Source organism: Phocoena phocoena, chromosome 1, assembly GCF_963924675.1.
Source record: "Phocoena phocoena chromosome 1, mPhoPho1.1, whole genome shotgun sequence".
In the NCBI taxonomy this organism is placed as follows: Eukaryota; Metazoa; Chordata; class Mammalia; order Artiodactyla; family Phocoenidae; genus Phocoena; species Phocoena phocoena.
In genome coordinates, this window is record NC_089219.1 from 162,622,003 (window position 1) to 162,644,121 (window position 22,119).

The following is a 22,119-nucleotide window of genomic DNA, read 5'->3' on the forward strand; positions in this document are numbered from 1 at the left end:
ATTAATATTACCATTTTCACCTATCAGATGGATAAAACTGATAGGTGAAAATGGTAATATTAATATGATTAATTATTATTAGGGGGGTTAAACTGGCATGACATTCATGGAAGGCAACATGCCATTATCAAAATTACAGTTGCAAATATCCTTTTACCCAGTAATTCCACTTCCAGGATTTTACCTTACAAAATAAATTTGCACTTGTGTAAAATGGGTGGTTACTCACACACAGCAGTGTTTAAAATGGTAAAACATTAAAACCACCTAAATGTTCACTAAGGGAAGCCAGTTAAAAAAATACTGGTACATCCACTCTTTATGTACTATTATGAAATGAATTCCAAACTAGCTTTCAAAGTATATTGCAGAATGATGTACAGTATGCTGTTTGTATTTTTTTAAAAAGGGAGAGGGGGTGAAAATGACATATATACACATTTGCTTAGTAGGTCCAAAACAGCTTAGGAAGGATACACTAGAAATTAACATTGTGTGGGTAGTGGGAGGAAGCTTAGGAGGCTGGGAATTCACTGTGTATCCTTTTGTACCTTTAGAAAGAAGCATGTATTTATCTTACTATTCAAAAACAGAAAGAGCCATATTCTTGCCCCTCTTCCCCCAGCCCATGGATATATATTTTAAGTTTTCCACTTTAAAGTACGATATCTACCCCCAGTTGAGCAGACATACTAGTAGGAGTAAGATTAATTTATTTATGACTGATCAAATATTAATCTAGTAACAGTGAGCATACCTGAAAGCAAAAGACAAATGATAATGTTTTTTTCCCAGTTTCTCCCCTAGCAGGAGAAGACACAGTTACCTCCAACTACAAGAAACTGATGCTCCATTTTGGGCCAACACGTGCATAAATTTTAAAATAAGTTAAGTTTCAAATTCCCACTCTCTCCTGCTTCCTATGGCAGAAAGGCATGATGCCAGGAAAAGCAGTAAGAAAATCACTTCAACTGATGAAAGGCTAAACTAGCATGTTGATAGTAAAAGTTATTTCAATAAGAAATGTATGGGGGTTCTTGGCGATACAGCAAGAAGAGAGCCTGAAAAACACTCCCGTGACAAGCTCTAAAAATGCTAGATTGAATATAAACAATCTTTTGAAATGCATCATGGAGATCACAATGAAAAAACAAATTCCAGAGAGGTAAACAAGCAACTACTGGTTTCCAGTGATTAGTGTAAAAGTTAAAATATTTGGAAAAGATATATCATAAATAACAGAATACTGGTATAGCTACATTAACAATTACTCATGATGAAGGTTACTCTATAATAATAAAAGGTTAAAGTCATTTTAAAAAACTCTTATGTATCTAATATTCGACATACAAAAAGTTAGCAGTATTATGAGGAATGAACACATCCTTCATTAGAGTAGGCAACTTGCTATCTATCTATCTATCTATCTATCTATCTATCTATCTATCTATCTATCTATCGCTGCATCGCACGGCATGCAGGATCTTAGTTCCCCAACCAGGGATCAAACCCACGCCCTGCTGAAGTGGAAGCGCAGAGTCTTAACCAGTGAACCATCAGGGAACTCCCACAAACCTTTCTTAATAATTAAGCAGACCACACACACACACACACACACACACACGTACACATCATTAAGGACATACAAGGATTAAAACCACACAATGAACAAACTTGATCTTTTAGACAAATACACTTGACATCTCACCTAATAAATGAGCAACACACTGACTACTTGTGAATACAAGTCTTAATAAATTTTAGAGGATGGGTACCACATTGATCATATTATGTAGTCATGATGCAATTAAGATAGAAAAGAACAAGATAATTTTTAAACCCACATTTGTAAAGTGAAACTTCTAAATACCTGATAGGAAGAGAAAAAAATCATAATGAAAATTTTAAAATACTTAGAAAGATAATTAAAATTGTGGGATGATGCCACAGACAGAACATTCAGATTTATGTTTTTATATTAGTAAAGATAAAGGGTTGAGAATGAGAAATCATCCAACTTGAGTTAAAAAGCACTTCCCTGGGCCTCCCTGGTGGCACAGTGGTTGGGAGTCCGCCTGCCAATGCAGGGGACACAGGTTCGTGCCCCAGTCCGGGAAGATCCCACATGCCGTGGAGCGGCTGGGCCCATGAGCCATGGCCACTGAGCCTGCGCGTCCGGAGCCTGTGCTGCGCAACGGGAGAGGCCACAACAGTGAGAGGCCCGCGTACCGCAAAAAAAAAAAAAAGCACTTCCCTGGTGGTGCAGTGGTTAGGAATCCGCCTGCCAACGTGGGGGACACGGGTTCGAGCCCTGGTCCAGGAAGATCCCACATGCCGCGGAGCAACTAAGCCCGTGCGCCACAACTACTGAGCCTGCGCTCTAAAGCCTGTAAGCCACAACTACTGAAGCCTACACTCCTAGAGCCCATGCTCCACAACAAGAGAAGCCACCACAATGAGAAGCCCGTGCACCACAACAAAGAGTAGCCCTCGCTCGCTGGAACTAGAGAAAAGCTCGTACGCAGCAACAAAGACCCAACACAGCCAAAAATAAAAATAAATTTTAAAAAAATTAAAAAAAAAAGTACAGCAGAATAAAACCCACAGGAAGTGGGAAGAAAAGAATAAAGACAATGATTGCACCTATACAAAAAGGTTTTCCAGCTCTATTGTACTTTTATGTTACTAAGACTGAATACTCAATGTTAACAGCTGAAAATCTAAACCTGTTACTTTGAGGCTATCGTGTAGTGTGTCTCATGATTACTTTGCAGGTAAACCTATTTGCCAAGCCATAATTGTGATGGTATGTCTATAAATAAAGCTCATACAACTGGAAAGCTACCATCATAATGGTTTTAAAGAAAGATGATCTTAATAAAGAAGTGGCAGGGTTTCCCTGGTGGTGCAGTGGTTGAGAGTCCGCCTGCCGATGCAGGGGACGCGGGTTCGTGCCCCGGTCTGGGAGGATCCCACGTGCTGCGGAGCGGCTGAGCCTGTGGGCCATGGCCGCTGAGCCTGTGCATCCAGAGCCTGTGCTCCGCAACGGGAGAGGCAACAACAGTGAGAGGCCCGCATACCGCAAAAAAAAAAAAAAAAAAAAAAAGTGGTAGAGGCTAGAGTCAGGAGTCAGGCTGGAAAGTTAAATAAATTATGGCAATGACAGTTAACTTTAAAAAAATTCAATATACCACCATTTACTAATGACTTACTACCTGCAACTATAATAGTGCTTGCAAAATTTAACCCTCGAAATGTTGCAAGCTGGTCATTATTAACCCATGAGGAAACCTGGGCTCAGAAAGGATAATTTAACTGCTTTTGATCATATTTTAGAATGTAGCAGAATTCAGGTATAAATTCAGATCTATTTGCGTCCAAAGATTGTGCTCTTAACATCTTTGCTACCATCAGCAGCAATTACAGTATCGTTATTTTTTTTTTTATGATTAATGTTTTTCATTTTTATTATATGTCTGAATGTTAGAATTATTGATTAATCTCTTTATTAATGGAATGATCTTCAGCACAACGTTAAATACTCTTCTTCTCTACCATTATTATACGTTATTTTAAAGATTTTCCATACAATTACTTTAAATGGGATTTTCAGATTTTTTCAGGCTTTTCGAAGTCAGTAGGATAGGCTCCAGTGAGTAAAAGAAATGCTGAAGAACAACAATATGAATTAAACAAACTTAAGTAGTTAAGAAAACACTAACCTAGCCATTGAGAAATATATACTAATATTTACATAGTATGTACATATAAATCAATAGTTTTAAAATGAGATAATCCACTGAACAAAATATCTTAAAATGTGAATTAAAAGATGTTGTAGGGCTTCCCTGGTGGCACAGTGGTTGAGAGTCCGCCTGCTGATGCAGGGGACACGGGTTCGTGCCCTGGTCTGGGAAGATCCCACATGCCACAGAGTGGCTGGGCCCGTGAGCCATGGCCGCTGAGCCTGCGCGTCCGGAGCCTGCGCTCTGACTCAGGGGTCTTCTCCTCTTTCTTTGCCTTCTTTTAACAATCTCGAAAATTAAAGAAAGGCTGATTGGAAACCTTCTTGTCCTCAATTCATTGGCTGTACTGGATTTTTTTCTTGGGTCAGACCTTCAGACTTCTACCAGAAATCGTTCCTTTGGGGAAACCAGGCCTTCCCAGAAACTCAGGAAAGTAGACCGGCAGTGGCCACGGGTAGACGGCGGGCTCGGTCCCCAAGAGCGACTCCAGCCTCAGCTGCAGCTTCTCCCCCAGTATCGTTATTTTTTTAAACATATAGATTAATAAATAATATCATCATTAATATAAACTCAAACAATAGCTGGAAAACCAAACACCACCTCACTTATCTAGCATGTGGTGAGTTTGGGGAGAGGGTTAGTATTCTGATAGTTGAAGTATCAAAATTTTTTCAGCTATTTTAACTATTGCTATGCAATCATGGCATATGGATGTTAGCAAGACCACTGTGTAGCCTGACTTGCTTTTAGTTCAAACTTCCCAAGCTTAGCTTTTTTCCATGTTTAAGCACACTGTGGTTAATCATTCTGTTGGATTAGAGATGTAGGCATTTGGGGAAATTAGGTGATTATGTGCTAAACATGGGACATACCTCAGAACTTTGCTCTCTTGAATTAGTCCCTAAAAATCAGCTTGTTTTCTTGTCATTTACTTCTTTCTAATAAAAGTGGAGGGCAGAATATGTATGTAGCTGCATGACCTCCTGAGCAATGAAACATGGCTGCCTTTCTGCACAAGTATCAGCTCAAAAACTAAAGCAGCCTCTTCCTACATTGTTTTCTTACTTTCAGTAAAAACAACAAAAAAGGATGAAATCTTGCCATTTGGACAACACAGATGGATCTTGAGGGTATTATGCTAAGTCAGACAGAGAAAGACAAATACCATATAACCTCACTTCAATGTGGAATCTATCAAAAACTCATGAAAAAAGAGATCAGATTTGTGGTTACCAGAGGAGGGGGGTGGGGAGTGGGTGAAATGGATGAAGTGTCAAAAGGTACAAACTTCCAGTTATAAAATAAATAAGTCACGGTAAATAATACTGTATTGCATATTTAAAAGTTGCGTATTTAAAAGTAAATCTTTAAAGTTCTCATCACAAGAAAAAAAATTCTATATGTATGGTGACAGGTATTAACTAGACCTATTGTGGTGATTATTTTATAATACATACAAATTCAAACCATTATGTTGTACACTTGAAACTAATATAATATTGTATATCAACTATACCTCAATTTAAAAACAAAAACAAACAAAAAAACCCCCACTGTTACTTATCCTAACAGTTGTCTTCTGCCTCTCTAACATTCGAGTCATTCTCCAGTTATAGAACCAGTAATTATCTTAAACATTTACTGAATCTGAAAACATGCTATCTCACAAATGGCATTTTGAGTGGTCCTTTGTTTTCACTCCTGCACTTACTGTAAAGGACACTTAATAATGCTAGTGTTCTGGGGACTAGATAACTGAGGCTTTATTGTACTTGAGAAATAAGGTTTTGAAATTACACTATATAAAGTTTGTATTATTATAAACATTATTACATAACGTTTGCTATGGCTAAGGGAGAGGAAATGAGAATCTAGCAAAACAGAGAAACATACTCTGGATGAATCAAAGGACAACGGAATGAAAAAGAGGAAAAACCACCAACCTTTCAAAGTTTTTGTCCCTCAATGTTCCAACATCTGCTTTTCTGATGTAAAAGCATTAGTGTGCAAGTACCACCTCTTTAAAGTCACTTAAGAGTGAGAAGCTTACATGCAACTGAAAAAAATGTACATGCTACTTGCCTACCAAGTACTAGAACTCTTAACCCATTTATTAAACATTTATCTCCTTTAGCTTCTTTAAATTTTTGTTCTTATATTCATTCTTAATTTATTCGGCTTAGTCAAATACTTTTGCTAACCAAAATTATTTCAACAAGTACTTTTTAGTTCATTACTTCTGAGGACACTGTAAGTTTCAATATGTCTAACGAGTCTATTATTTAACTGCAAATCTGTCTGAAACAGATTCAACCCTCTCTCCTCAGAAATACATCCTGTTTAACCAAAGAGAGCAAAGAAAACAACTTTCAGAGTGCTGACACTGAAGTGCTGTATGGTTCATAAATGACAATTTGGGATGAGTAAAGTGACCAATTTTAAAAAATATAAAAAATGACCCAACCAGTAAGATTGAAAAAAAAAATACAAGTTGAAAAAAATAGTTACAATCTAAGAAATTTCAGCCCCAAACGAGTTTCCCAATTAACTAGGTATTAAGAAAACCCCAAAACCAGATTACTATATTTCCAATCATGCCATTTAACTTGTCAGTTATTATATACATGACAAATATAATTATTATAGCAACAGTGTATTGCTATAATGCAACAAGAAAAATCAAAGAATTGCAACACCCAAGCAACCAAGACTAACATAAATATCAGAGCACCATCACTGGAATATACCCTCAAAGAGCATAATTTATCAACTCAACATACTTCTGGCTGCTTTTCAGCATAATCAAACTTAAACTGTCCACACAGGAGACTGTCAATATTGCCAGGTAGAAACAAATACAATTTTTAAACCTCAGTTTGATTTCCCCCTTTACTCAAGGTACTTCTTTTCTTCATCTTATTTTAGATAAAAGGTGCTTTACATTTTTCTTAATGATGAAAAGATGAATAACATAAGAATATTGTGTAATGCAACCAAATCAAAATATACATTGCTACTGTCTATTTCATCAATTCCACTTTATTAACACATGAACAAGAGTTTGACTGTACTTTCAAAATAGGTACTTACCTATTAAAGAGCAAAACAGTGAGGTGAAGGATAACATCACTACCACTGGACACTGTTGGCTTCATTGCTTGAATATATCTGAGGGCTTGTCTGTGCTCACCCTGACCCATGAAGGCTTCAATAATCTTTGAATGTTGCCATGACACAGGTTTTACAGTAGCTGGGTGAAACAGAAGATCCAAACCACTCTGCAAAAATGACATAAAAATTGGTAAATACAAATATTTTGCTTTTAGAAAAAAAAAAAAGGCAACATACTAAACCTACATAAACCAAGATAAAACCAATTTAAATACATCTGAAAATATCTACTTTAATCTATGATATTGATATATTTTATTTTAAATAAAAGTCTTATCAAAAGCCTCATACTTTTGAGACCTTTTTAAGCTAGTATATAGAATCTTTCCATCACCAGTTTCATACATCAATGCCAAATTCTGCCTTCTCTAGTTCACCCAACACACCAACCATATCTCTAACATATCAATCACTATATTTGCACTATTAGTAATTATTTATTTGTTTCCTCCCTTCCTTAGACAGTAAGGAACCTGGGGTTCTAAACTATTTTATCTTTGTACTGCCTAAGATGGTGCTTGGTGAACGTACTGATTAAACTGAATCCTTAAATTACCTCTGGAAGTAGGTGTCATATCTTTAATATCAAATTTAAATCCAGTTATGTATTTTTTCTAAAATTCTAATAATTTACAAAAGCTTACATTATAAGTGAACTACATACTTACCTCATAGTCATTATGATCTATCAGCCAAAACCCTTGAATAAGTTTAACCTGGCCCCAAGAAATGGCAAAGGCAGTGGGAAATGATTCAATGGAAGTATCCGTTTTGTTTGGAAAGGAATACATAATATCAAGTAGCAAATAAATAGTCTTTAAAAAAGAGGATTAAGGACAATAAACAAAAAGAAAAACTCCTACGTATATATTTGCAATAGGTAGCAACAGAAGATATCAGAAAAAAGTCTTAAGACACTTCTTTAAGTGTTCAGAAAGCCATTATGGATGTCCAGCCACAGAAGTATAGTTTTATTAAACACGGGTACAGCCAATCCCACAACCGACTTCATTCATTCTCAATAGCAAGTACCACCACAAAGGAGATGATCTAAAGCATACTTTCTTCATGAAGTTAGTAGCTTAGCAAATTTAAGAAAGCTATAGACGAAATTCCAGTTATCCAGCAAAACCTGGCAGGCTTTAAGCAAACACATCACTTATTTTATAAATTATTAATAAAACTAAACATTTTGACTAAGAAACTGACATTAGTACAAAAATCTTACTTAAGAGACCACAAGGCTCAAACACAATGCCTAAGTAATTTAAGCTAACTTATAATGCATTCATATTCAGCACATGAATTAACCTCAGAGAATGACCACTTGCTAGCAATGTTTTAGAGCAGATGTCCTTAACTTTGGGAGTGTCTTGGACACATTTGAGAGTCTGATAAAAGCCATGAACCCTATCCCTAGGAAAATAAACTTAAAACAAAATTTTGCATAGATTCAAGGTTAACCATAGACATCTGAACCCAACCAACAGGTCCTGGATTAAGAATCTTTCCTTTAAGACAAATCCAAATGTGAAATTGAGATTGGATGAGATGCATAAGGTTCCCACTAGTCTGACACTGAATGATTTTGGTAATACATGAATTATTTGATAAAATTTTAAAGGATACAACAGAATGCTTGCTTGCTTCGGTAACGTTGTCTAGTAGGTATATGTCAAGTAATGCCTATTAAAAAAAAATTTAGTGCATTGTATATATTCGTTCATCTATGCTCCTTGCTTTCCCAAGCCCGTGCCAGGTATGAAAAACCCCGCCCAACTTTGGAGACTAAAAAATGATATCATGTTATTGCAAACCTACATGTAGACTAGTAGGAGGATATTTTCCTGTGCCTCCTTCATCCCGTTTCCACAACTTCTCTACTCGATCTCCTAACTGAGAAACCATTCCATCAATCATCAAGCAATCAGGGTTCCACTTCCCTCTGCAATAAGGGCAACATTAAGGATATTTAACATTAGTGTTAAATTATTATTATCAAAACAAAAAGCACCGAACTCTTAAAAGTAATGATCTCAACTATCAAAGGCAGAAGAGATTCGAGGACAGGATCCCATCATGAGAAATCCAGACATCAAGGAAAGTTAGTCAGATAAACCCTGAAGAAGCTTCAAGTTTGGTCATCAGCAAGTCAGTCAGTGAAGGTCAGATTCCAGGGAAGAATGTGGTCTAGCCAGCAAAATGCCTGAGGCTTACTTTTTACCATCTTGAGATTACCAAAGAGCATGGCAGCTCAGTATAAAGAAAATAATACTGTAGTTCAATGTCAATATTTTCAGTTTCATCATTTGGACTAGTCTTTTAACCTCATTAATTCCCTGATAATATATATTACTGAGCACCTACAAGGGGGTAAGCAGATATGGACCTTGTCTGTTTCCTCATCTAAGATTAATAACAGCAGGAGCAGTTACTAATTATTGAATGAAATTTTCTTAGGAGTAAGGCACTGTAAGAGGTATCTTGCATATAGTATTTTATTTCATCTTTATATTAACTTTATAATTTATGTGACAAATACGATTAGAAAGCTTAGCCAACCTGCTCAAGGACATTCACTTTGGAAATAACAGATCTAGAAATTTTCAATATGTCTAATAAATCTCCCAAGCCAATGCTCACTATCGTAGATCAGTTACTCTAAAGTACTGGATCTCCCAACTTGCCATGCGCAGCCTTATACAGATTTCCAAGTGAGTCTGACACAACAAACCCAGAACCAAGGTTTGTGAATCACTGCTCTAAAGGTTCTAAGCTGCTCTACAATTCTGTCATTCCAACCTGTAGAAGAAGGCTATTTATAATCCCAAGGTAGAGCCAAGGCTCTAAACACTACTCTTTTTTCTTCTATTACTTCTATATATTTATTTCAAAGGAACCAACTACATATGTATTTAAAGGGAAGGGGGGAGTATGTATTTAAAGAAAAGAGAAATAAAGGAAATAAAGAAAAAAGTGGTTGAAGTGCTGAAATGCAAATGGTAATGGAAAAATAATGTAAAATAACTAACGTGATATATATTTTATGCTTTAATAAACAGTTGCTTCTAGTCTTTTTCTGTGTAAGAATTCTCAGGAAAAATACATGCTTAAATTATAGAATCTCCTCCAATAAATCAATCATGTGGTAAATAGTTTTATTTAGGAAATAATAAATAGCTATTCTCAAGTTCTAAAATAAAGGTGTAACCATTAGGTCAAGGCAAACATTACAACTAAAATAGTAATGCTGGTGACAAATTCATATACTTTACTGAGAATTCCACCCATTAGATCGTTTTATAACATGATGAATTCTGTTCTGAGAAAGCTTTAACTTCTTACACAAGTAACTTCTAAAATAGTTTTTGAAGGTTCTGGATGTACTATACCTTGATGAACGCTCACACTTCTGTCGACGACTGGTGTAGTAGTTCTGAATTACAGGGTAGTTGTAGCATAACCTTGACAACTGCACAGCATCATCTAGATGTTTTTTAAGAGTTAGAAGAAAAGCTAGTAATATTTCCAAAATATCCCCCAAATACTTAAAGTTACATACAATGATATTTTACTATAATTTTGTAATGTTCAATTTGCAGGCTTCTTAAAGTAATAAAAGAACACTGCACACCTTTATTAATAGGTGCACAAATGAGAAAACTGAGTCTCCCATAAAAGTCTTGTAACAAAAGGAAGCTGGCTTAAAACCATGGAAAAGCTATTCTAGAAAATGATTTTACTCCCTTAGGCGCAAATGATAATTTAAAAGCAAGCAAGTTCACTATCTGTTCAAGTAAAACTCTAAGAGAATTATGAAAGAAGAAGATCAACAGCAAGTATGCACAGCGGCAGAAGCACTTCTAAGTCTGTGTATCCTGGAAATGCGAGAAGTTGGATACTTTTGTTCTAAACAAATATAGTAAGTCAAATTCTCTAATTCTTGGTATTAGATGAGTTATTAGATAAAGAGGGTATTTAACTGATGGCTAATAATACTGGTTAATAACCATATTAAAAGAACCCTTAAGAGAAAAAGATGGACAAATTAGATTATAAAATTCATAGTTCTATGGATCTAAATTATAGCCGGTGATATCATTGAACCCATCTTAAGAAGCCATATTTCAGCAAATATTCTTTCCTTTTAACCCAATAAACATGTATGGAACACGTGTATCAGGCATGGGATGAAGCACTGAAGGTACAAAGTAGGGAAGAATGTTAAGAAAAGAAGAATACAAGAAAACATAAGTGGTATAAGAAAGGAATCCTACAACAGAAAAACAAAATTATAAAGATTTAAGAATGTTCCAATGTTAATATTTATAGATTAGGTAAATATTTTACCTAAGCCCTCTGGTAAAAGCCCAGAATGAGAGAACCAAAGAACCACTTGTGCATATTGACAGATGAGCTGGGTAACCATATACTTATTGCTTAAATCCATAAGACCTGCAAAGAGTTAAAATCTGTTGTTAGCTTTCAATTTATCAACCACAAATGAAAAATCAAGGCACTCAATAGTTTTCAAAAAAAGTAATTAATTACTTGGTGATTTTAAGCAATATGTATGTATTTTTAAACAAACTTAGCTTGAACAAATAATCTCCAAAATGCTAAACTAACTCATTGACTAAAATAGACACTTTAGGTACGTATGCTTCTATATTAGCTATACTTCCATTTATCTAATTTCAGTAGTCAGATTTTTACATTAAAACAAACTAGTACAGTATCATTATACAGGTTGTTCAAACCAGGCCTTTAGACGAAACTGGCTATTTTGTTTAAATGGCAAAACAGAGGAGAAAAATTACAATGACCAACTCTATGAATAAAAACTTACATATAATTAAAAAATCTGAAATTCTACCATTAGTACACTATCTTAACAATCCTTAATCCCCAAATTTCCCAACCTTATTTAATCATCAGCTCAAGGCACATCTAATAACATTCTGTAGCTTTTCATTAAAAAAAAAAAAAAAAACCCAGCATTTGAGAAATAATAACCTGTTTGCCCAGTAATCCATCTAATACATAGGAAATGTATTCTTTCTCGAAGTCAAGAAGTAAAAGTCAATGAAACACTCATTTATATAAGACAAATAGCACACCTCTCTCGGTGATCTCTTGGGCCTCAGCTGCAAAACAGCTTAAGACTATATTAAGGTTGCTAAGAAGTAAATGGCACTGCTGGAGAGACTGTATAGTTTGTGGATCGATGAAACGACACGAACCATCAAATAATGGCGCACCTTTCAAGGATAAAATGTAAGATTAGTTTTGACACAGTACATCTGAATTAACTAAAGTCACAAATGCAAAACATATCAAATTCCTATGAACCAGAGAATTATTCTATATGAGATCTAGAAAGACAAGCCTCAAATGACAAATACCCTCAAGGAAATCTAGAAAGGCAGACACAAATACAAATTTTTATTTTTTAAAAACGCAGAATGAGACTTCCCTGGTGGCGCAGTGGTTAAGAATCCACCTGCCAATGCAGGGGACAGGGTTTGAGCCCTGGTCCGGGAAGATCCCACAGGCCACGGAGCAACTAAGCTCGTGTGCCACAACTGAGCCTGTGCTGTAAAGCCCGCAAGCCACAACTACTGAAGCCCGCAAGCCACAACTACTGAAGCCCACACGCCTAGAGCCCGTGCTCCACGAGAGAAACCACTGCAACGAGAAGCCCGCGCACTGCAAGGAAGAGTAGCCCCCACTCGCCACAACTAGAGAAGGCCCGTGCGCAACGACGAAGACTCACTGCAGCCAAAAAATAATAATAATTAAAAATAATAATAATAATAAAATAAAAATGTAGAATGAGGTAAGCAATAGGTGAGCACAGAGGAAAGTGATATAGATTCAACTTCAGATTCACTAGAAATCAGTTATATTCATTAAATGCTTCTCCTTCAAATAAATCTTTTATATCGGACCTTTTATGTACTATGTTGTTTTGTGATTATTATTTGATAAGAACTCTTTCTTCCACCGCCAGTCTTCAAAAGTGAGACAATGAAATTAAGACTCAGATAGAGACCTATTACAATATAATTGCATGCTTTCTACAATGAATGCACTGTAGACTCGGTTGTCCTCTCATTTCAAACTCAAGGTTGAGTTTACAAATGCACTTTTGGGAGAAGCTATTTTAGCAGCTATTGGTTACACTGTTTTAGATAAGATTTAATTACATTAATAATTATGTGTGATTAGACCAGAAAACAAATACCTTAATTTTGAATACTTCCTCAAATCATTTGCTTTACTTCCAATACATTTAAAAAACTATTATGCTTTGTATTTTAATTATTCTTAGCTAAAAAAATAATAATAAGCAGTAATAAAGCTCAAAGCAGTAATAATAATGGTTAAGCTACCAAGTTCAACCCTGAAACACCACATTATGCTCAAAGCAAAATAAAAGCATACAATTTATGAACTGAGTCGAATTTTTTTTTTTGGCCAAGCCACATGGCTTGGGGGATCTTAGTTCCCTGACCAGGGATCAAACTCAGGCCCCCACAGTGAAAGCACTGAGTCCTAACCACTGGACCACCAGGGAATTCCCAAGTTGAATTTTTTTTACATAACCTACATAATCAGCCCTGAAAACATTTTCCTCTCAAAAAAATATTTTTTTCACCCTGATTCTGAATTATCAGGTGTTCCACACTTCAAAGGTACAATGATTACTGAAATATTTAAAATTACTTATTTCATGTTTACAATTTCATTTAAGTACACTCTAAAATTATTATACAGAACTCCATGTACTCCTACCAAATTTTGTTGGTTTAAAAATCCTCTACTAAGAATAACTTTTTAAATAAGTCCAATTTGTTCATTCATCGTGACATAATAATACTAATAACAAATACATATATACTTCTAAATAAACTTAAATTTTACTTTCATGTACAGGGCAATCATATATTTATTACCTTTAACATTATTTTTGCACCAGTTGGGCATAATGGGCTAATATTCACAGAATACAAGAAAACTCAAAGTGTACAATTCACTAAAAAACAAGACTAGATAATGACTAATGACATCTGTTAGTAGAAGATAGGTGATTGAGTTTTTGCCCTGCTATTTAGCTTCATAAATATTTTAAATGGAAAATGAATAAAGCTCAGAAGTTAACTGGCATATTCTCTTTACTCCATCATTAGCATATTTTATAAATTAAATGCCTACGATCAAAAGATAATTAAGCTATAATTCTGAAACTTGCTACTGTGGACATACCTAACATGCTGCCAATTTAAATGATCTGCTGAATTTAAGGAGAGTCCATCTCAAATTACCCATGATGATTGCAAAGGATTATATGAATAAGTAATATGAAGTTGACATTTTTCAATGTGGGATATTTTCACTGTTTTATTAAAGCTAATGCATGCTCGTTTCAAAAATAAACAAAAAAAAAAATAAACGATCTATTGAAAAACCCTGTCACGCTAATGTAAAAAGAAATAAGTTTCCTTCTGGGACTTCTTTAAAGAGTTTGCAACTTCAAAATGATTAAAAATTATTATTGCTATATACTCAAAATTTAATATACTACTTACATAGTCTGTCAAATTCCTCTTTTGTGAGAACCGCTTTATTCCATGTCCATTCAAGAACAAAGCGCAAATTAGCAGCAGAATTTGGTTGTTCTTATTTGTAAATATGAAAGGGAAAAATAGAGAATGATTATTAATTACAAAAAAAAAAAATTAGAAACTTTTCAGTGGAGAAACCTGACAGAAACCACCCTAACCAAGTGAACGCCCTTAACATCAACATTAATGGAGACAAACTGGTAACATGTACCTTCAGGGTATCACTTCAGGGAGCACATCAATTTACATAACACTGCTGTAAAACTGTAAAATGTGAATCTAATCATGAGGAAAGATCAACAAACACAAACTGATAGGCAGGCTATAAAATAATACTGCCCATATTCTTTAAAAATGTAACTTTCTTCAAAGACAATGGCTTAAGAATTATACAGGATTAAGAGAGAGTTAAAAAGACCTGAAAACTAAATACAAAATATTCTGGATTGGATTCTGAATTCCCCCTCCCTAAAAATGTTACAAAGGACATTAGGACAATTAGTGAGATTCCAATAAGGTCTACAGATTAGACAACAGCATGCATCAATATTAGCTTTCTTGATTTTTATAACTAAAAAGTGTTTTTTTAAGTGAATATCCTTGTTCTTAGAAGGAATATATTGAAGTATTTCAGTAAAGAAGCATGATGCCTTCAACTTATTCTCAAATGGTCAGAACAGAAACAATGTGTGTGTGTTTATAAAGAGAGTAATACACACAACTTGAATGAATCCCCAGAAAACTTTTGAGTGAAAAAGAGCCAATCCTAAAAGGTTACGTACTGTAGGATTCCATCCATGAACATTTTTGAAATGACAGAATTACAGAAATAGACAATAAATGAATGGGTGTCAGGCATTAGGAACGGGGTGGCGGCCGGGGGTAGTAGGCATGGCTATGAAAGGGCAACAAGAGAGGTCCTGGGTGTGATATAATATTAGAGACTTGCCAGATCTTATCATTCATGGGGCTAAGGGTACACTGTAAATGTCTTACAACTGCACATGAACCTACAATTATCTCAAAATAAAGTTTAACTTAACCCCCCACAAAACAGTGAATTGATAGTTTTAAAAATACGAAAGTAGTTTTTAATTGTTAAAAATCATAATCTTACCTTCTGTTATCCACCTTTTGATACATCCAGTCAAAAGTCCCAGAGAACTTGTCTGGATTGCTGCTGACAATATAGCTTCTAACTGTTCTTCCTAAACGATGTGTTAAAAAAAAGAAAAAGAAAGAAAAGAAAGGATATGTGATCAGAGACAGAGGCAGCAAGTTCTAGTTCAGAACACAAATTTTTAAAGGATTAAAAATCATTATGATTCACTAGGATGGCTATACACAAGGTAAGAAGCATTGGTGATGGTGCAGAAAATCCTCATACACTGCTGGTGGGAATGTAAAATGGGACAGCCAGTTTGGTCTGGTAGTTCCTCAAAATCTTAAACAGAGAGTTACCAAATGACCCAGCAATTCCACACCTAGGTACACACACAAGAGATATAAAAACACATGTCCACACAAAAACTGTACATGAAGCAGCATTATTCATAACAGCCAAAAATGAGAATAACCAAAATGCCCTTCAACTGAAGAACGGATAAATAAAATGTAGTATATTGTACAGTGGAATATTACACAGCCAGAAAATGGGATGAAGTACCGATACATGCTCCAACATGAATGAACCTTGAAAAACACTGTGCCAAGTCAAAGTCAGTCACAAAAGGCCATATGTTATTTGATTCCATTTGTATGAAATGTCTAGTACAAGTAAATCTATAGACAGAGAGTAGATTAGTAGTTACCAAAGGCTAGGAGAGAGAAGGGAGGAAAAGGAATTGACTGCTAATGGGTATGGGGTTTGGGGGAAGGTGATAAAAATGCTCTAAAATTTAATGTTGTGATAGTTGTACAACTCCATAAATATACTAAAAACCACTGAACTGAATGGGATATGAATTAAATCTCAACAACACTATTTTTTAAAAAAGCATTATACATCTCGTTTAGGAATCTATGAATATCATTCACTACAGCAGCAAAGACTTTTTAAAAAAGGAATCATGAATAAATAGATAAGTTAAACAGGAAGAGCGAGCTACAATATGATAAAAATTCTCCAAAACTAAAAATAGCATGATTCTGAAAGGAGATTCACCAGAACAATTTACATTAAAATCAGGGACAAAACAAGGATGACTGCTAGTACAATTATTTTTCTATGGTTTGTAGAGGTTCTACCAAATGCCATGAGAAAATAAAGTAATAAACAAAAATGGGGGGGGGCACGGAAAGCCTATATTTGCTGATGGTTGCATACCTTGAAAATCTAAGATATTCTAATTTAGTTAAGTAGATACCAAATGAATATACAAAAAATATATATATATATTTGTATATATATATATATATATATATATATATACACACACAAAAATCAACTCCATCTAGAAATGAATATAGGGAAAATGGTCTACTCATAAAAATACTACAAAACACTTAGGGATAAAAATAGAAAGAAACCCACTAGAAAATAATCATAAACTCTTACTGATAGATGTAAAACAAACCCTAAATAATTGGAAAGATATACCATTTATACCTAGATGATTATAAAAATGCCAATTCTCCCTCAAATTAACATGTGGATATAATAAAATTCCCAAAAGATTTCCAACAGGAGCACTGGATAAAACCATCTTATAATTAATAAAAAAGAACTGCCTATGAACTTTCAAAAATTATAGATTAAAAAGAGACTGCGTTACCAAATATCAAAGCAGTATATTAAAATGGTATAGAAATAGGTAACTAGATTTATGAAACAAGATAAAAACCTGGAAATAGAACCCAGTAGATATGGACATATGATATCAGATAAAGGTGGTATTTCAGTAGCGTGATAAAAGGTTATTATGGGTCCTGTTTCACAAATGATATAGCACAGCTGGACTAATCATCTGGCAAAAAGAAAAATGTACCTTTACCTTATATGACACACAAAAATGAATTATAGCCTTAAATGTTAAAGAAACATTTAGGTGTTAGGAAAATTTTTTTAAGCCAGAGCTATAAAATACACTTGACTCTAAAAATATTATTTTGAATGTGGTAAGAGATACCATAAAACAGTGAAGAGCAAATGATGGGGGAAATATCTGTAAGATTTATGACAGGATAAATACCTACATATTTTAATAAAGAATTTCTATAAAGACAACCCAATAAGAAAAAAGGTAAAACCTACAAATATGTAATCAACAGAAGAACAAATCCTGACAACAATATATGAAATTACATGTATATCATCCTTTTCATGTATATGGAGGGATAAAGAGATACAGGAAAGTATACATATCAGAAAGTCCATATACCATACATACAACTAACAAATAATTACCAAGTGGACACTGATGAAACTATGGCCCAAGTCTAGATTGAGAATACTTCCCAGAAGCCCTGTCTCCTCCTACCTGATCAAAAGCAAATCCCACTCACTCCTCCCATCCCCCATGGTAACCACTCTCCAGCCTTTTGTAGCAATCACTTCTTTTGTTTTTTTTTTTTTTTTTTTTGGCTGCGCTGGGTCTTTGTTGCTGCGCGCGGGCATTCTCTAGTTGCGCGAGCAGGGGCTACTCTTCATTGCGGTGCACGGGCCTCTCATCACGGTGGCTTCTCTTGTTGCAGAGCATGGGCTCTAGGCGGGTGGGCTTCAGCAGTTGTGGCACACAGGCTTAGATGCTCAGTGGCATCTTCCCAGACCAGGGCTCAAACCCGTGTGCCCTGCATTGGCAGGTGGATTCTTAACCACTGAGCCACCAGGGAAGCCCTAGGAATCACTTTCTTGCTTTTCTTTTTGTTTTACCTCTGTGTACGCATCACTAACCAATTCAGCTCAATTTGGTCTATTCTAGGAATAAAGTTTTAAAGAAGATACATGGAAAAAGTCAACAAAATGCCAATATTTGCATACTTCCATATACTTTAGTCAATTTTCTCAATTCAAATTATTCATGTAATATCTATATAAGTGGAAAAAACAACAAGGGTCGGGTTAACACAAAATAATCACAGAAAACATTAAATGCTGTTTCATTAACATGGTTGAGTTACAGGTACTTTTTTTCTAGTTTCACTTTTCTTTTTAAAACTTAGATATCATTGCTTTAACTAAACTTGATAATGTATAATGGCAGCGGGGGTAGGGAGGAATCAGTATTAATTCCCTAAAGTAAAAAAATTAAATAGAGCACTTAAAGTGCCCAACTCCTAAGAATGATAAACAGTTCCCACACAATACTAATTTGGAGCCTTTGGCAGGGAAGGATAGTCAGTTTCATTTCCTGACCAAAGGGCCCTATGAGCAGGGCCACCAGGGCAAAATTTACCTGAGGTCTTTTAATAAATCTAATTCAGAGCTGCATAAAGCCATTTTGAATCTTGTGTTTTCAATTTTGTTTTCTTGGAGGGGAGGGGAATGGAAGCCCGCTAGCTTAAATGCAAATGCACAGCCCACAGATTGTCCACGGACCATTAGACAGAAGAGATTTCTTCTACACAACATATTAACGATTCTGCTAGAACATGCAACAAACAGATGGGCTAAAAAGATCACACTACTCGCAATGAACAAAAGAAGATTATGAACAAAACTATTTCAAAACCTCAAGCATCTAGAAAAGAAAGTGGACCTGTTGTAGAAACTGTTCAGGTTCCATTACTAAAGTGAGCAAAATTTGTTGGACCAGGTGGATATCAATTAAAAATAACTTCAGGCTGAAACAGGAGTAACTATTAGTCAGGTGTATGAAGAAACATTTTCTGTATTTGTACCAACACCCAGTGCTATGCATGAAGCAAGAGACTTCATTCCCGAAATCTGCGAAGATGATCAAGAGCAGCAGTTAGAAACGGGAGCAGTGTACACCGTCACAATAACTGAAATCAGAGACACTGAGTAATGGTTAAGCTATATCCAAATATGACTGCAGCACTGCTTCATAACACACAACATGATCAACGGAAGATTAAACATCCCACTGCTTTAGGATTAGAAGTTGGCCAAGAAATTCAGATGAAATATTTTGGACGTGATCCAGCTGATGGAAGAATGAGTCTTTCCCGTAAAGTGCTCCAGTCTCCAAACAGGCTTCTCTTAAAAAAAAAAAAATCCTTGTTACTTGTGTCTAAAAATGGAACATCACACCACAGCCTTTATTTCCTACCCCTACATCATCACTGGGTCTCACTAAAACGATGGTAAAGAGTCAAAAAAAGTATAAATTAACAAGGACAAAGAAAAGGGAAGGGAAGGCATCATGGGATAAGACAGCTCAACAAAATTTTTGAAAAGCAGTACTAAGCAGAGGAAAGGTGACTGACTTAGCAGTGTGAAGGAAACCACGTCCTAGAGTCCCCACAGAGGGGAACTACAGATGAGAATACAGCCAGTTTGGCTCTCAGAATCCTATCAGGTTAAGTTCTTGGAGAATCCAGGTACAGAGGAAAGTGGGTGAAAGAGTGATCAAACATGGGACTGAATACAGGCAACGGGTTCAAACTTAGTATCTAGAACAGACAGTCTCCACCCTTCTGTTACCCGGCAGCAAAGAACTGTGGAGCCAGCCTGATAGATCTCTGGAGACACTGAATAGCCCCAGAAAAAAAATCTGCGTTTCTCAACTAAAATGGTGCACATCCAATCTATTGTCCTAAAGTAAAAGATACCTCTGGATGAACTCTATCCACACAAAACACACAAAAGACAGTTTATAATCTGTTACTGACTCACTTAACATATGAAAAGATAACTAAGAACCACCAAACATTTAAGGATAGCCACCAGATCAGAAAGACTACAATAATAAAAATAACTCCAGAGAAGATAGAGATAATTCATGGAACTAAATAAAACCTGAAACATACATAGCTAGGAGAAGATATTTCATCCATAAAATAGAACAGAATACTATGAAAAAAGGATGATCAAAGAGTAAGAGCTCACAGAAATTTTAAATTGGGGCTAAATTTTTAAAATCTAAAAGAAAGAAAGGAAGATGAAGAAATCTCCCAGAAAATAAAATCAGAGGCAAATGAGACAAACAGTTGGAAAGCAAAGATAAGTTAACCTAAGATCAACTTAGACGGTCAACATTTGTCTAATGGGGTTCTCTACAGAGAGCAAAAGCAAGCTGAAAAGAAAAAATTAAGGTTGTGTGAATGACAGGCTAGGCAAGGGTTTTTGGTTTTTTGTTAAGGCCATCTGGAAACTCCAGGAAAAAACAAAAGTTATATAAGAAAATGTTTATGTAGATATCCACAGTCAGTTCCTCATCCACAATACAATCAACTGCAGACAGAAAACATTCAGGGGAAAAAAATTCCAGAAAGTTCCAAAAAACAAAACTTGAATTTGTCGTGTGCCAGCAACTACTTATATAGCATGTACGCTGTACTAAGTACTTTAATCTAGAGATGATTTAAAGTACTTGGGTGGGTGTGCATAGGTTACATGCATATACTATGCCATTTTACATAAGGTACTAGGAGCATCCTTGAAATCTGGTATCTGTGGGGGTCCAGGAACCAATCCCTCGTGGATACAGAGGGACAACTGTACATGACTGCACAGTGAATATTTGCTCAGTACAGTAATATAAAAGGAGAGGGGGGAGAGAAAGGAAAAAAAAATCCCCTAATAGTATTGAAAATTTCTCTTATTTCTATGAAATTAGGCATTAAATTCCAACTTCAGGTGTTAAATCACCAGCAGCAATATTTACATTTCGTCTGATATTTAAAAGGCTCTTTTCCTAACAATTCATTATGTTACATACCTGCAATTATTTAAATAACTTAATTCCAACACTACTTGAGGGGAAAGTTAATAAAACATTTTCTCCTTCTCCACAGGAAAATGACCTGGGATTGGTTTACTTTCTTTAAGCACATTTTACTAGCAAACATCAAGTTAAAATAAATGTGAATTATAAGTTATCACCAGGCAACACTGTTTTTTTTTTTTTTTGGCAACACTGTTTAAGAATGTCATCTGACTGGTAAAATGTACTGGGACTACAAAAACTGTGAGTGGATTTTACAATATTTTTATTTATATATCCATTAGGAAATTAAGATTTTGGCTTCCACGACTAAGTCCGACTCCCATAACTGTCTTGTGTTTTATAGGAACTTGGAATCTGGAATCTTCACTAAGAGGCTTTCACAAGACACTTGTTTCTATAGAGCAGTGGTTCTCAAACCATCACAAATCACCTCAAGGGCTTATTAAAATACGGACTGCTGGGCTCTACTCTTGGAGTTTCTGATTCAGTAGCTCTAGGGCAGGAACCAAGAACTTGCATTTCTAACTAGTTCCCAGGGAAGCTGATATTGGGAACCCTAATTTGTGGCTATAGACTTTGAGATTCACCTAAGTCAAGATGGTTTCCACTCATGTGGTCTCATTCTCTTGCACCTAAGCTGTTCTCTCTAGGGGTTAGAAAATGGCCCCTCGACTGTTATAATGACTTCTACTCATGACATGCCTGATGCAGCCATGATGTGTT

The 22,119-nt window shown here is 35.4% G+C and overlaps 1 protein-coding gene and 1 pseudogene across 1 annotated transcript in view; one reads left to right on the forward strand and one right to left on the reverse strand.

The window, feature by feature from the left end:
* AHCTF1 (AT-hook containing transcription factor 1) overlaps positions 1-22,119 on the reverse strand; it is a 69,769-nt gene that overhangs the window by 28,115 nt on the left and 19,535 nt on the right. The window contains exons 13-21 of the mRNA XM_065873226.1: positions 15,663-15,753; positions 14,510-14,599; positions 12,038-12,178; positions 11,268-11,372; positions 10,310-10,403; positions 8,739-8,862; positions 8,547-8,603; positions 7,586-7,732; positions 6,837-7,024 (exon numbers count right to left, since the gene is read on the reverse strand). Coding sequence (XP_065729298.1) covers positions 6,837-7,024; positions 7,586-7,732; positions 8,547-8,603; positions 8,739-8,862; positions 10,310-10,403; positions 11,268-11,372; positions 12,038-12,178; positions 14,510-14,599; positions 15,663-15,753 — 1,037 coding nt within the window. The remainder of the gene's footprint in view (positions 1-6,836; positions 7,025-7,585; positions 7,733-8,546; positions 8,604-8,738; positions 8,863-10,309; positions 10,404-11,267; positions 11,373-12,037; positions 12,179-14,509; positions 14,600-15,662; positions 15,754-22,119) is intronic.
* On the forward strand, positions 15,880-19,814 carry LOC136132755 (polyribonucleotide nucleotidyltransferase 1, mitochondrial pseudogene; annotated as a pseudogene).